The sequence below is a fragment of the Engraulis encrasicolus genome, chromosome 5 (genome assembly GCF_034702125.1).
Source record: "Engraulis encrasicolus isolate BLACKSEA-1 chromosome 5, IST_EnEncr_1.0, whole genome shotgun sequence".
In the NCBI taxonomy this organism is placed as follows: domain Eukaryota; kingdom Metazoa; phylum Chordata; class Actinopteri; order Clupeiformes; family Engraulidae; genus Engraulis; species Engraulis encrasicolus.
The window spans coordinates 34,110,796-34,127,162 of NC_085861.1; the positions used below are offsets into that span (position 1 = coordinate 34,110,796).

At 42.7% G+C, this 16,367-nt stretch overlaps 1 protein-coding gene across 2 annotated transcripts in view; it reads right to left on the reverse strand.

Moving 5' to 3' along the window:
• ptpn3 (protein tyrosine phosphatase non-receptor type 3) overlaps positions 1–16,367 on the reverse strand; it is a 33,066-nt gene that overhangs the window by 12,833 nt on the left and 3,866 nt on the right. For both annotated transcript variants that reach the window (XM_063199182.1, XM_063199183.1), the window contains 15 exons: positions 15,848–15,926; positions 15,413–15,457; positions 15,246–15,298; positions 13,050–13,167; positions 12,376–12,463; positions 11,293–11,381; positions 11,112–11,175; positions 10,810–10,940; positions 10,298–10,417; positions 8,962–9,075; positions 8,749–8,845; positions 7,178–7,255; positions 6,820–6,876; positions 4,483–4,639; positions 2,558–2,730 (listed from right to left, as the gene is read on the reverse strand). In XM_063199182.1, the coding sequence (XP_063055252.1) occupies positions 2,558–2,730; positions 4,483–4,639; positions 6,820–6,876; positions 7,178–7,255; positions 8,749–8,845; positions 8,962–9,075; positions 10,298–10,417; positions 10,810–10,940; positions 11,112–11,175; positions 11,293–11,381; positions 12,376–12,463; positions 13,050–13,167; positions 15,246–15,298; positions 15,413–15,457; positions 15,848–15,926 (1,463 nt within the window). The remainder of the gene's footprint in view (positions 1–2,557; positions 2,731–4,482; positions 4,640–6,819; positions 6,877–7,177; positions 7,256–8,748; positions 8,846–8,961; positions 9,076–10,297; positions 10,418–10,809; positions 10,941–11,111; positions 11,176–11,292; positions 11,382–12,375; positions 12,464–13,049; positions 13,168–15,245; positions 15,299–15,412; positions 15,458–15,847; positions 15,927–16,367) is intronic.

A 16,367-nucleotide genomic window follows, 5' to 3' on the forward strand; every position in this document is an offset into this window, starting at 1 on the left:
GTTACAGTCGGCGGAAGGTGTCCGTAACACTGAATGACAAAGACGTCTTTGACCCATGAACAGACAATAGGCCCTATTGTGATTGACCCCTGTTGAAACTGTAAGCAGCCAGTCACTTAACTGTCATGAAACAGTTAGTGATCATTTTTATTGTGTCTGTATGTGTGCGCACACACTCCCGTGAACCCCTGATGATTGGCAGCGTCTAGACAGCTTCCAGGGCCAGTGTGGGAATGTGTGTATTTGAAAGCACTTTGAGCCAACTGTATCGTTATGATATTGTGCTACATAAATGCTTATCACCTGGTGAGCAGACTGAACGTCTTCTGATTGGCTGAGCAGGTGTCCTTTATTCCCCAAGTGCAGGACACTTATGATGTCATGCGGGCGTGAGGGCGTCTAATTAGCTTCTTTTCTAACTTTCTGGCGAAGTGCCGTTATAGTCGAGTACATCTATGGCCAAAATGCACCAAACCCCAAAAAAATTGATACAAAAGGTTTTTCAACTGATTTCAATACATCCAGCTGTCCTTACTAACATACTAAAAATCTAGGAAAATCTAACTTCAGGAAAGGTGTCATTTTCAAGATCAGAGTTTTAAAAATTAGGGTTATTACATGATAATTACATAGGTATGAATTAACATGTTTTCAGGATCTGTTTGGTTGGAGTGCTGTTAGGGAGGATAAAGACACTACTGCTATGGTAATATCATGTACTGTTTGTCAGGGCACATCATCAGTGATGAATCATGGTGTCACTACGTATTTTGGGTCTTTCAGCAGCTGAACTGAATAGACAGGAGCCACTACATGTGTAAGTGGAGGGCAAGGTGAAATGGTTGGTACTGGAGACAGACAATGTCCTGAAAGGACATAGGGCTTTGCATAGCTTTCAGGTAAACCAGAGTAGGGCCTGTTGTAGCTTTATAGGCAAGGGTCAGGGCCTTGTATTCAATTAGGGCATGAAAAAGAGGAGTGGCATGCAGTGACATTTGCAAAGGGCTTATTGCACAAGCTGGAAGACCAGTCAGGAGGGAGTTGCAGTAGTTCAGGTCAGATGGACAATATCAGAAGTTGAGTCATTCAGGTCAGATACAGTCTGATTTTATGTATAATAGTGAGAAGCAACATGGCTGGGAAACTGAGACTATGTGGTCAGACAATTATAGATGGTCGTCAACAATGACACCTAGATTTATTGTGGCCTTATTTAAGGCAACAGTAGCAGAATCCAAATTGAGTTCGATATCATGGCAACCTAAATATCTGGCTGAGATCACCAGCAGTGCAGTTTGAGCGAGGCTCAACTAAAGGTGGCATTCCTTCATACTTGTGGATAGTTCAGAGAGGCAAGCGGAAATATGTGCGTAGACCGTGGAGTCATCTGGCACAAAGTACAGGTATAACTGTGCTTCATCAGTGTAACAGTAGTATGAGAAGCTGTGAGAACAGATAACATGGCCCAGTGACCTGGTGTGCGTGGCAAATAGGAGTCCCAGCACCAGCCCTTAGGACACCTCTGTGGAGAGGCTATGAGTTGAAGACAGCTGACCTTACCATGATACATGCTAAGAATGATACCACCAGACTCAAAGAATGTCTGGAAGAACTTCAGAAACATAAAACTCAATTATTTACATCTAAGAGAGATGTTACATGATCATGTTTTGAAAAAAAATGCTAGCTGCTGTGTCTGCACAAAGATTTTTAGATTTACTACAAAACAAAAAGAGATGTCCATAATCTCATCTGAAGATATCTTCTGGCTTACTAGAAACAAAATAAAAGAGTAATTTTGAGCTTGGCTGTTTCAGATTTTGAGTTTTTGCATTTTTAAATTTAATGCATATTTAACTAGATATACTCAAATTACCATATTAAAACATAGCATTTCAGAAAACTTGCAATACATTTTTTTCTCACAAATATGTGAGTAATCACTGGATTAAGTTTTATGGTGAGATCGGCAAGCTAATTTTTTTGGCCTATTCACCTGGAGTGTCTCTCAACCCTTATAATAAGCCTATGGTAGCCATGTTGAAAATAACTCATTTCCCAAAGTCAGATTTGACTAGATTTTTAGTATGTCATTTAGAAGGTCCAACAGTAATAGAATCCATAAAAAAACGTTTGTATCAATTTTTTTGGGGTTAAACCCTAAATGTACTCGCCTATTACTAATTCTAAACTGCAGGTTGCTATGGCCAAGACCCCGTCGTTAATTCTATCGCATTTGGTTCTCAAGTTGCCCCTACGTTTTGCGAGCGTCCTTACATGCCTCTGATAGAGGCGCGTCTCACTAGATTAGGAAGTGGTACCCATACCAACGTACCAAGCGCAGTGGTTAATCTCCTTTCTCACGAAGCCTTAGATCAACATATTAATAAATTAATACTTAAATGCTGGTAACCGGGTGATAAGCGGAATAGCGGCCTTCGAGGTGTCCCGATATCAAGGGAAATTGGCGAACGCGCCGCCTCGTCCATTATTTCCCTTGATATCAAGACACCTCGTCAGCCGCTATTCCATACATGTTATTGTTGCATTTCCTTACTTCAAACTGCATGAGTAGCGTGCCCGTCAGGATCCCCCTCTCCATCCTGGTCATGGACTCCTCCAGGCTCTGCTGCTGCTGCTCTGACGCCTGATTGGTCGGCTGAGGGATCTCCCCGAGCAGAGACACGCCAAGGTCAATATGGAGGGAGGGGACCGCCCGCAGAGACACACCTACAGCCACAGCATGCACGCATGCAGGGATATACAAATCTAAATGATTAATACAGTGAAGCATCATAGCACATACAGTATGAGCAATGGATGCATATGAAATACTTACAACACATACACAAGTTACAGTACATGTTCTTTCTAGCCAAAGTGCAAATACTTCCATGGCAAAAGTAACACGAATAGCAACGTTGGTACAAATGATGCACAGGAGGGGACAGCGTTTACAAATGGAGGTTAAATTGACACTATGAGATGATACACCATTTGTCTGTGTTGTCATATGACTGAGTTGACATACAGCATGTTCAAGTTGACATTATTCCATTACACTTTCCATTGCACTTACGTAGCTGCCACTTTTACCCAACGTGACTGAAGTTATTTAGGTACAGGGAATTAGTTACAGATCCCTGGAGCAGTGTGAGGTTATGTGCCTTGCCTTAAGGGCACTTCAGCCATCAGGGTACTGAGGAGCACCCACATTCTTCCCAATCTCACCCGTACAGGATTTCTACCGGCAACCTTCCAAACACAACACCAACTCCATAACCATTAGGGCACAGCTGCCCACACTACTGTTGAGTTGGCAGATGTTTTTGCTGACATTCTGGCTTAGCTGTCATACATATGCGTTGCCTTTATGGACGGGTTGGCATACCTATGTGTGACGTAGTAGCAGGGTGAGATGGTTGTCGTGAGTCTCTCTGTTAAGCAATATAGTGTAGTGTAGTGCAGTGGTTCCCAACCTATGGGTCGGGACCCAACCTATGGGTCACCAGAGATCCGCAGGGGGTCGCGAAGCCCTTCTGATTTTAAGGGGTACCATATATAGCCCATGTTGAATGAATAACAAAGCATTTATGCATATATATATGCATAGAAGCAACAAAATGTAAGTGTTACATTAAACATTTATTCTATAGGCCTATTTGACCTAAGACGAATTGAGGAATAAAATAACTAAAATGAGTTTTCACAGAAAACAGAGGGTATCGTGACTCCCTCTCGTGCAGACACTCGCGCAGCTGGGTCACCAAAGCTTACAATGGTAAAAACATGGGTCCCTGAAGAAAAAGGTTGGGAACCACTGGTGTAGTGTACTGAAGTGCAGCTGATCTTAACCTAAAGCCCCCCCTTACCTGTGCCTGAGACAAGCCTCAGCCGCAGCCCCCAACCCCCAACCCCCAACCAATACGTTTACACACACTTAAAATTGATGCAAGTTGATTAATTACAATGCCTCTTGCTCGAGACATTAATCAATACCTTAATGACTTTACATGGGACCAAAATATGTTTGTAATGTAGTGTAGTGTAAGGCTGAGTCTCTGAGGAGCAGTGTGAGGTGGTTGTGTGTCTCCCTCCCTGCTGTGCAGTGTAGTGTTGTACCTCTGCATTGTAATGCTATATTGTAAATGTTATGCAATGTGTTGCGTCTGCGTCTGAGCAGCCGTGTGAGGGGGTTGGTGTGTGTCTCTCTGCTGTATAGTGTAGTGCAGTGTGATGTAATGTCGTGTAGTGTAGTGCAGTGTGATGTAATGTAGTGTAGTGTAGTGTAGTGTAGTGTAGTGCAATGTGATGTAATGTAGTATAGTGTAGTGCAGTGTGATGTAATGTAGTATAGTGTAGTGCAGTGTGATGTAATGTAGTATAGTGTAGTGTAGTGCAATGTGATGTAATGTAGTATAGTGTAGTGCAGTGTGATGTAATGTAGTATAGTGTAGTGTAGTGTAGTGCAATGTATTTGACCTCTGCGTCTGAGCAGCAGTGTGAGGTGGTTGGTGTGTGTCTCTCTGCTGGCCCTGATGAACATCACCACCTGCTGGTGTGTGTGCTCCGACACGTCCCTCCCGTTCACCAACACCAGCTCATCCCCCACACACACCGCCGGTGTACAGCACGCCGCCTGAGAGGGGTGGGGGCGCGCACACACAGACACAGACACAGACACAGACACAGACACACACACACACACACACACACACACACACACACACACACACACACACACACACACACACACACACACACACACACACACACACACACACACACACACACACACACACTAAGCTAGACCAGGACCACCAATTATTACTTTTTCTAGTTTTCCACTCATTGGCCCTCATTTATCAAACTTGCGTAGAAACCATCAAAGAAAAGAGCGTACACATAGATCTCGTCGTACAACAAGGCTCACTTGAGATTTACTAAACATGCGTACCTCTCGAATCCCATCATAAGAGCAAGCGGCTGTTGATAAATCCAGCGTCTTAAAACCATCGTAATTAGAATAATCACGCCTTATCTATAATGGCGGGAAGGAGACAGCACCCCTGAGTCTGCGACATTGAGAGAGGCAAACCGGCTAAACTGTCCACGTTTCTGGTTGATTGACAGCTTGAAATTAGACACAACAGCGAGATAGACAACAAACTAACACGTGGAAATAATTAACAGCTGCAGTCAACAACGTTTCATTTGTCCATATGGAAGGGGGTCGAATCCTTTTAATGATGATGGTTAAAGAAATGCTTGATTGACTACAGAAAGATAATGATAATAAAAAACTTTGAATTGAAACAAGGTCAAGATCAAAGGGTCCTATGTGAAACTGGCCAAGAAATAGGGATCATTTCTTGGGAGAGGGGATTGGTATTCCATTGGTATTCCATGCTCCACTGACATGCGTTCCTCCTGCGCTACATGTTTGTCCAGTCCTATGACAGAATAGCCTTTTTGCCACCTAAATGGATGCTAAATGTATTGGCCATCCATCGGATGTATGTGTACTGTACAGTCATTAATGGATGGTGCAGACACACTTGTTAGGGTACCAATGCCTCCAAATTGCGAGTGGAAAGTCAGCCATCAGCCAAAAATAAGTTAAGGATAAATGAAAAATGAAAAAAAAGAATGTGGACTGCGTGCATTTGCACAGGGAGGCACCATGCGATGCAGGAAGACAACTTCTCATGACCCACTCTCCTGGTACTGGGGAAGAAACATCTCGGGGGGCCTCATTCATGGCCTAGGCTACCTAGTCCGTGTACCCACCTGCGACCAAGAGGCATAACGCCGCTAGTCCCTTTGATCTCACCACTGAAGCTTGTGTTCCAATGTAGGCGGCTGATTATTGCATAATTATTCAAACATCTCAACTCACAAATTACTAGTCTCTTGCAGTTGTTGACCCATGTCAAATTAACGCAGCACTCCCTGCGAGAATGCACCAGTTCAAACGGGAAAAGGAGTTGGTTTATAGCCAAAATATAATGTTTAAAAATGTTTTGTAATGATCTAGGCCGTTTATTTAACAACTGCTGCTAAAGTTGGCGATCATAGTCATTTCAAGTCCAACTTGAAAACTGTGTACACCGTCCGAGACCTGTCGTACCGGTTTCATCTTTCCTGCGCTTTACAATGAGATTTGATAAATGCCAATATGTCACAGAAAAGAACGTACGCATTACGTACGCATGCTTTTCATCGTACGCTAGCTTGATAAATGAGGGCCATTGACTCTAACAAGCGTAGACACACTAACAAACTACTGTAGATGTATGATACACAAGTTAAAAACAGAAACATGTTTGCATACAGCAAGATGAGGGCACATTCACTCACTCAATCCCAGGCATCCATTATCTCTCATTATAAGCAAACTACAGAATGCTAAACTGTGCCCAGACCAAACCCTACCCTACTGACTTCATTATAGGACTAGGTGTTAAAGTCCCTTCATGTTCATAACAGGTGATGGTGGAGTGGGGTTTAGTGATGGCCATGTGATGCCACCATCGCAACACATCGTCAGTAGTGTACCCTGCATCATTGGGTGTTTCGGCCATTTCACACAAAACACTCTCATACAGGTTGGCCCACCACAGGCTGATCAGACCTGGGTGTGTGCTGTACGGTGGCATCACATAAGAAAATAATTTTGCAAAATTTTTTTCTTTTACAAAATGACCAAGTTGGCTGTGTTGATAGGTGTGAGGAGCACTGTAATGTCATTATACACTTCAGTCCCTCAACAGTATACACCAGCGGCTCTGGTATACATTGTCACAATGCACCACCTACCGGAGATTCCGGGTTGACGTGGGAGATGACCAGAGGCATCTTCTGATCCACACCTCCCTGGAAAACAACAATGCTAACCAGTCAGAGCACAAAACTCACACCGGTACATCCAGTCAATGGGTAGCTACAGGGCGCTTTCAGACGTGTGGTGCAACTGCTTTGGGCTACACCAGTCAGAAAAATGTTCATGTTTGTTCAACTTTGGCAACAAAACAGTGCACAGCGCTCATCTTATTAGTCATATTAGTCTAAGTATAATCAGTCAGTAGTCAGCATGTACCATTTAATTAGCATGTTGCTTAATGAAAGCTCTATTGGAGATTTTCATTTATAAAGTGGCTATACTGCATTTACTCACCTTGACATTGAAGCCAAATTTGCCATCGGGGTCAGGACTTATTCTCACCAACACCAGGTCGCCATCTATCACAATACCCTACAAAACGGGATCAGAGATTACTCAAAAGCAAGCAGAGATGGCAACCTGCTCCGTGACCAACACAACACCAACACAACACCAGCGGCAAAAGATGTCATGTCTGTGTGTATGCTTGCCTAGTAATAAATCAGTATTAGTCAAAGTGTAGTTGTCTAAGTCAGTGGTTCCCAAGCTATGGGTCGGGACCCAACCTATGGGTCGCCAAAGATCCACAGGGGGTCGCGATGCCCTCTTGATTTTAAGGGGTTTAATTTTAAATACCATATATGCCCATGTTGAATAAATGACAAAGCATTTAACTAATATATGCATAGAAGCAACAAAATGTCAGTGTTACATTTAACATTTATTTTATATTTGACCGAAGACTAATTGAGGAATAAAATGACAAAAATGAGTTTTCGCAGGAAACAGAGTGACTCCCTCTCGTGCAGGTGCTCGCGCAGTTGGGTCACCAAAGCTTACAATGATAAAAACATGGGTCCCCGAAGAAAAAGGTTGGGTACCACTGCTCTAAGTCAAAGCGTACTTTATTGTCAAAAATCTATGCACTGCTGCATGTGTCTAGAGATACCATGAAAGACTCCTATGGATATAACACCTTTCAGATAAGTAAAATTAAGACTTGCAGTCTTCCTGTGCGAGTAGGCTAGGTCTTGATGTTATGAAACTAGGCTATGTTACGGACACTTCCAGTATCATCTTTCTCTAGGGATATTGTTATTGTATCGTGTGTGTGAATGCGTGCGTGTGTGCACATGTGTATGCTGCACTTTCTCACACGAACCCCTGTGCGGCAGAGCTGGTGTGTGAATGCGGGAAAGTGTGTGTGTGTGTGTGTGTGTGTGTGTGTGTGTGTGTGTGTGTGTGTGTGTGTGTGTGTGTGTGTGTGTGTGTGTGTGTGTAATGCACCTTCTCACATGAACCCCTGACAATTGGCGCCGTGCGGCAGCCTCCAGGGCTGGTGTGTGAATGTGGGAAAGTGTATATGTGTGTATGTGTATTTTGAAAGCACTTTTAGACAACTTTAGTTGTGATATTGCGCTATATAAATACAGGTTGTATTGTATTGTATTGTATTGTATTGTATTGTATTGTATTGTATTGTATTATCAGATCATATCACATTGTCCCATATAATATCACATAGTGTATTATATTGATGATAGATGTTCTTTCACTCTCGCACTTGAGCACACCTTCCCACAACCACACACAAAAATAAGACCACCTTGTACCGTATGTGTCTGACGTACACAGTAACAAATGCAGTGTTAATTCAAACCTTAAAGAGTACTCTGGGACCCAAAACATGCTAGAACATGTTAAATTGACTCTCCAAGTGTTGAATTAACACATTTTTCTTTACTGTGTACAACTCTGTTGTTTTAGATTTTGTCATATCATGTTTCATGCAATACAACCAACACGATATGGCAGCAATATGCCCACAAACACTCACATGTACACACACGCACACGCGCACACACCTTGTCCCAGGGAGAATCATCCTCTTCGGCGGTGCGGTGGCGAGAATCATCTTCTTCTGCGGAGAGGTGTCTTGAGCTGTTATCCTCTTGAACTTTCCTTTGCCATGACAAACAAAAGACACAGCTTAAATAACTAATCAAGCCGCCTAAAAGCATGTATTCATACATCACTTCATTACGTCAACATGCAATGGAACAAACAATGCCATGTACCTGTATGTGTAAAAGACTTCCTCACTCTCTGTTCCGTCACTCGGTTCCCCCGTCAGATTGTCAACAGATGATGGCCGGGGCTTGTGGACATCGTGTCTCATTCGCGGACTCCGCCTTTAAAGTCAAGAGTACCACAGACAGAGTAAAGAGGTGCAGGTTTAGGACGCACACACACAAGGGGAGTGGATTAGAGCACAGTAGTCCATCTTATTTGGAATGGAATAGAATTGAATTGAATGAGTCGCATCAAATACATTAGAATTGAATTAGACAGAAACAGATAACTGATAACAGATAGCTGCTTTTGGACAGACTATTAGCATGCTACAAAATTATAGCATTTTGATCATATTCGAGATATTACAGGAAAACTACAGACAGAAATTATACGATCTAAAGCTATTTTCACATAGTTAGAGTATTAGCAAACCATGGTAGTAATAGCACAGAAGCATCATGCAAACATGATACACACAACACAGATCTAGGTCTAGGACATTCATAAGGGGAGAGAGAAGAAGCTCTTCATGTGAACAGGCAGCTGAGAATACAGTAGATGAGGTGAGTGAATCAGAGGTCAGAGCATAAATAAGGGCGACCAAAAGGAAGAATGTTACAACATACATTTGAAATGATATGACTTGAGCACATCAGAAGATTTCACCATCAGAGGGTTTCCCCATACATTTCAATAGGTCTGATCTCAGTAAATCTTCATGCTCCAATTGGTTACACCCAGTCCATGTCGTCGCTCTAGTCACTCTCAGTCTGAACGCACACCAAGAAGAAGCTCTACTGGCCTTACACGGAATTCAATCAAAGTGTAAATGTAAACTCGGTGGAACTATTTAATTCTGAATTATTAATTCGGAATTAAAAACATCATGTAAACGTGCCCAATGTGTTGCTCTCATCACTCTCGTTCTGAATACACACTCTAAGGTGCCTTTTATACACACCCAGGTATTTTGATGAACAGTTTCTTCCCTACGTTCATCAAAATATCTTCATTCACCCCATCGGCAAATCTGAATAAATATGCTAATGAGAGCCGTCATAAATACGTTAAGGCTGAGCGTGGCAAGGAGAGCGCCATTCAAGTTTCTGTTGTTTTCTCCGTTTATATACAAACGCTAACCAGAGTTTTTTTTTTTTTTTAAATGTCCACTTTTCCACTGTTTTAAGGAAGATTCGTTTTCAGAGGGAAAAAAACTCAGCTTATGTGTAAATAAAAGGCACAAATGAAGGGAAAGGTCTTTGTTTATCAAAATAACCGGGTATGTGTAGACAGCCCCTAAGAAGATCTGCCTCTGAGGGGTGAGAATGCCTGCCATACCAAGTGGGGGTGCCTGGGGGTGATCTGGAGGGGAGGCTCTGCGTCTCCAGGTGTTCACTTGAGCCTGACTTCAATGCTGAGTCCCATAGCTTTCCCCTCACAAGCCTACGGTATAATGGTCTTCACACACACACAGAGAGAGAGAGAGAGAGAGAGAGAGAGAGAGAGAGAGAGAGAGAGAGAGAGAGAGAGAGAGAGAGAGAGACAGAGACAGAGACAGAGACAGAGAGACCGACAGACAGAGGGATAGAGAGACAGACAGACAGAGGGATAGAGAGACAGACAGACAGAGAGAGAGACAGACAGACAGAGAGAGAGACAGAGACAGAGAGAGCACATATGATTCATATTTCACCAACTTGTAGATGTATCCAACTCAGGTTTCAGACGCATACATCAGTGCGCAAAACATTACAAGCAAGCACACATCAAGTCAAAACACTCAAGACACACTCAATTCAGATACAGGCATGGACGTCTTTCTTGCGTACAGTAAATATTCCATAGAGTACCTGGTGGTGGGTGCTGTGTGTGTGTTCCTGTGCTGGTAGAATGTGTGATGGTCCACACATGACCTCCACAGGGCCTTGCAGTTACGAGAACTCAGCATGCAGACAGATACCACCTGCTCGCCCACCTCTCCCTAAGCACATATACACACACACACAGTACACACACAGACATACACACACACACACACACACACGTGCACACGTGCACACAACATGCAGAGAGCAAAATCTGCTCATAAATACTACCGAATGTGCTGTGCTTAAACACATAAAGACTGGGGAAAATAGTTCTTCAGACATACATGTTTTCTCCTGAGATGTATGCACAGCCTTTTCCTTTTGAAGGAAATCTTGATGATGTTGATCCTGGCAAACAAAATAAGCATACACATTAGGCTTACCTTGTTTACCATTCCACACACACACACGCACACACACACAATTGGAAAGTTCCCTACTCAGGGGAGAGGAGTCGTGACTTACCAGGGAAAGAAGCTGGTGCAGACGAGGTTGCAGAAGAGAGCGACTCCTCCCGAGGCGATGCCAACCCATAGGGTGGATTTGTTTACGTCCTGAAATGAGGAGCATAGAAACCAGCTTTGCCACCACCTCCATTACGTTTAATCACCCTAGATTAATCTCTCAATTCCATACGAGATGAATTACTTGGTAAATTGTGAATAAAACACTATACTAAATACAAAACACTACACAAAATCCTGTCATTTACAACCCATAGGGTGGACTTACGTCCTGAAACGAGGAGCATATAGAAATCGGGGATAATATTCCATGAACATGGCTAAGTAGAAAACCATGTTAAATTAACCTTGAGGAGGTGGCAAATCTGGAGTCTTCATTTTCTTAGCCAAATGACACCTGTGGACTATCTTTTACCACCAACTGTATGTTAACGTAACCAGGTTTCTCTCTTAACCCTTTAAGACACGGCTTTATAAATTTGTTGTTCCCAGTATGGTAATGACCAAGTCGTACTGCATTACTAAAGGGCCTGTGTTGTGTCATAGTATTGTAGTGCTATGGTAGTTACATTTCAATTACTATTACAACATGCCACTGGACGTACGGAGTGCATTAAGGGGCTACCCTTGTTCTTGAAATAGTAGACTACCCATTTGCGCCATACATTATTATGTCAGTTCCAAATGAGATCGAACACTTTCTACATTTGCGGATAAAACACTATACTAGATCGTTTTCAAAACACTCAACTCAACAGAATAGCGCAAAGAGAACATATCGGCTTGCTGTTTTGGAAGGATATTTATGGAGACTAGGTATTGCGATTTCTACTATCAAAAAATGATAGTATTTCGTTTTTATTCACGATTTAACAAGTGTCCCTCCAAAACTCTTTTTAGAGTTATTTCTTTTTTTCCCTTATGTGTTCCTTTACTACCTGCACACGCAACAATTGTTATTTGGGATGTTCGCGCACCTAACACTTTTTGAATTAGTGTTGTACATCGTGCCAGAGCAGAAAACAGCTTCCTCAGCTCCCTGGGGTCTAATACTGATGCATCAGGTGCAGTGGTGACGTGTTACCTTAGCAACGTGCAGCTCCACGCCGTAGAGTTCTAGTGTCCTGGCTGTGTTGAGGAAACAAAGCTCTGCTTCACACTGGCTTAGACCCCTACAGTTAAGACACAAAAGAACACACTATACAGTATGCAGTGATTCTACAAATAGGCATTATACAAGTGTATATTTATGCCATGCATCATTGTGTCAGTGTGCATGCGTGCATGTTCATGTGTGTGCGTGTGTGTGTTTGTGTGTGTGCTCCTTTTTAGCCAGGTTTGTCCCATTGAGACTGAGTGTCTCTTCTGGAAGTCCTGGTCTACGGAGAGTATACACATCATGGTCCATTCACATACAAGGTTCTCAGGGACAGGGACGAGGATGGGGGCAGCGCGAGCGCGAGAGGTTCACAGGCTGTTCAGATGTCTTTCTCACACTGGACGGTCTGTATGCGTGTCCTATCCGCGAGAGTAAGCATCCTGTCCCAGCCCATACATTCCAATGGGAGCCCGTTCATAGCATGCGCATACATGTGCACGTCCACGCACACTTAACGCACGCTGAAACGCACGCTGAATCACACTAAAAAGGTTTTTCGGTTTTCATGTTTTCTAACCATTTTGGACTGATCGTGGATACATCCGGGCAGGTTTGGCCTACTCCCCGTGCTTGCAGTGTGAATGAGCGGTCATACGTACCTATGTTGAGGGTGTAGGGCTTCTACTTTGGAGAGAAATTCCTCATTCTGTTCTGGAATGAACTGCGCCTTGCTGAGGTACCCTGGTGCCGTCTTAGAACTGTGGTCTCCATGTTCCGCTGCCAGTGACATAAAGACATAAAGACAGGTGAGTGAGGCTTCATGCACAATTTCACACCAAGCACTCAAAGAAGAAACATTGCTATTGTGAGCGTACACAGAGAATGGAATGGCATCAGGTACACAGTACTGGATTTCCATTACTTGTAATGTTTTATACTAAATAAAATGTAATACAGCTTCACACAAAATTATACAATAGTCTGTCGCTAAATTTTGCTTTATCTGATAGGACGAGATACATTTTACGTGTCGCTAGTTGGAAGAAGGTCCACGGCGTATAAGAACCACTATGCTCTGATCTCATTTGAGCAGCGGGATAGGGAAGGACGAGGAAGAGATGTCCTTACACAGCTAATAATGCAACTGTTTTAGCAGCAAGCTTGCCGTCCACAGCAATGTGCAAATCAATGTAGGCCCTACAGGCCTACAAAAGTAGTAGGGATGCAAACTATTAATCGATTAATCGACTTCAATGCATTAATCGATTAAAAAACATTCATCGCAATTAATCGACAGTTCAACTGACAAGTGACCCAGGTGAAATAGGCATGTGAAGAGTGTGTGTGAAGAGGGGTGTGAATAGTGGGAACATTTCAATCACCTTTGGATTAAAGAATTGAAATAGAAATCATTTAAATGTGGTATTTTATCTCAATTTTTAATTAAAATGTTTAGATATAATAGTTTTTTTCCCGAGAAACATTGATATTTCGGGGGGAAAACGCAGCTTATCAATTAATCGTAAGTCGATCGATAAGACTATCAACTAATGATTAATGAATTAATCGATAATTTGCATCCCTAAAAAGTAGACATCTGGCTAAAATTAAGCAAGATATCAGGTGCTATGCAATTTAAAAGTCTGGCCACCTGGAACTGGAATAAGTTGGGTAGTAACCTGAGTTTATTTGAAGAGAGAGAAAGACTTCCTTGGATTAAAATTTCCAACTCATACCAACGTTTACCTGAGAAAGTGGACGTTGGCATCATCCCTCCCACTCATGTTATATTGCTTAACTAGCAGTCAGAGCACAGCAGACCAGAACAGTTCAATTTGAGATTTTGTCCATCTATATAAAGATTCAAGCTTCAAGTGAAGATTCTTTTCATTTGTCCCGAGGGAAATTTGTCTCGGACATGCATATAATTGCAGCATAACACACAAAGGACGCAACAAAAATATCTATCTATCTATCTATCTATCTATATATCTATCTATCTATCTATCTATCTATCTATCTATCTATCTATCTATCTATCTGCCATCCTTATAATTGTAATTCACTGCGTAAACAGAGCTTTACAGCCCCCCCAGCTTGTTGTGCGTAGGCCCGTTAGATGACAACACACAAGTCTGACACATGAGGCCGGTTGTGAGTCTGCAGTTAATAGGCTGAGAGAGCGTCCTAATTGGATTAGGGGGGCTTCCTTTATCACGGCCTTGTTATGCTACAAATCCCAAACACAGTGCTGCTCCAGGGAGAGGCTCCCTCCCTCCCTCCATGGGCAAAAGTAGAGTCGGGGGGCGTGACATGGCTTGTGGGGCTAGTGCACCGTACTATTAGACCAGACCGGGGGCCCGGGTTGGCCCGTCGTAACTTTGCAATCCTTCCCCATCTCTCTCATCATCTTCGACCGTCTTATTGCAATATGGGCTAAAAAACCCAAAACGACATATTTAAAAAAAAAAAAAAAAAACTCGACGACAGTCAGAGAGGTTCCAGACTGGTGGAGGCATGCTTCAGACCCACCTCTCACCTCTTCCATTCACTTTGAATGAATTTTCCAAACACCTGACCCCCCCATGTGTGCCCCCATCTCCGCTCACCAAGGGATCTAACGCGCCCTAGGGGGGCTCTACAGTCCCTGTTGAGAGACACTCATTTTGATAAATGAGAATCTCTACAGACGTTCCTGTTGTGACTTAATGGTACGACAGTGGGAAAACGGGCCCCCTATGGTCAATTCCCATCCATTTGAGCTACATGCACTTTGTGAGCGAGTGAGTGAGCAAGCAAGAGAAAGAGAAAGACAAGACATCAAAAGCAAGAATAGGAGCGGGAGAGAGACTCACACTGAACAGCATATGAGGCCAGAACCACAGCAGAACTGAGGGGGCATTTCAACCTGCAATATTAATATTGTCAACTGTTAGAAATCTTGGCATGTTGACCCATATGCACTGAATGTCATGTGAAGGTAAAGCCATGGGCAGCCTTAGCTAATGGCAGACTACTTTACCTTCCTTCCTGAATGTCTCTCTTAATCTGAAGGAAATACAAATGTCTGTCAGAAACAAAATGGACATGCATTAGAAGTTCATTCAGTGTAAATGCAACATGCTCAATCAACAGTATACACTATAGCAGGTAAAACAAAGCAGTGCACAGAGATGAATATCAACTAGATTTTCTTTCTGCTTCATTTTTCCAAAAATCATTTAAAATCATCAGCACTAAAAATAGTTTTTCCTGTATCACAACATTTACATTCCAATTGACATTTTTACATTTCTGAAACTGTACATTTCACGTGCCGGTTGTAAAAGGATCACCATTACGTCAGCCACCGCTGTTAAATGTCATTAGGAGGTGTTGTTTCAAATCCGTTCAAGGCCTGACAGCATGCCTGACATATCAAAAGGTATTAGTCACCGCCTCTGATATCCACACTTACCTGGTTTGCTCATGCTGCAAAGAATTTGGATCAGAAACAAAGAACCGAACTCTAAAACTCAAGAAGAATGGGGAATTGCCTGTGTGTGAGAGAGAAAAAAACCCATTACATTTAAGGCATACAGTCGGTACATACAAGTTAAAAAGCACAATTATTACGGGATCATTTTCTCTAAATCTTGCCGTGGATGAAGGCAGCAGAATTTCGGTTAGACATGTCAAGAGCCCCCAGATGAATGTGCAGACTAACTGACTGCAGTTTCAAGCAGGGAATATTTCAATTCCAAGACTATTGGCAGTATTCAATTTGCGCGCGACCCATATATACTCCCATGTGAATTTCGAATGTGGCCATATTCCATGGATATCTTGACAACCCTCTTCCACGCATGTAAAGGGAATATTGGAACTTGTTTTAAACCAAATACTGGGCTGCTTGAAATCAGAATGCTCCCTGCGTGTATCTGCAGTCACTGTTGTTTCAAGTAAAATGTATGGCCCTGGCCCATTATAATTAGCGT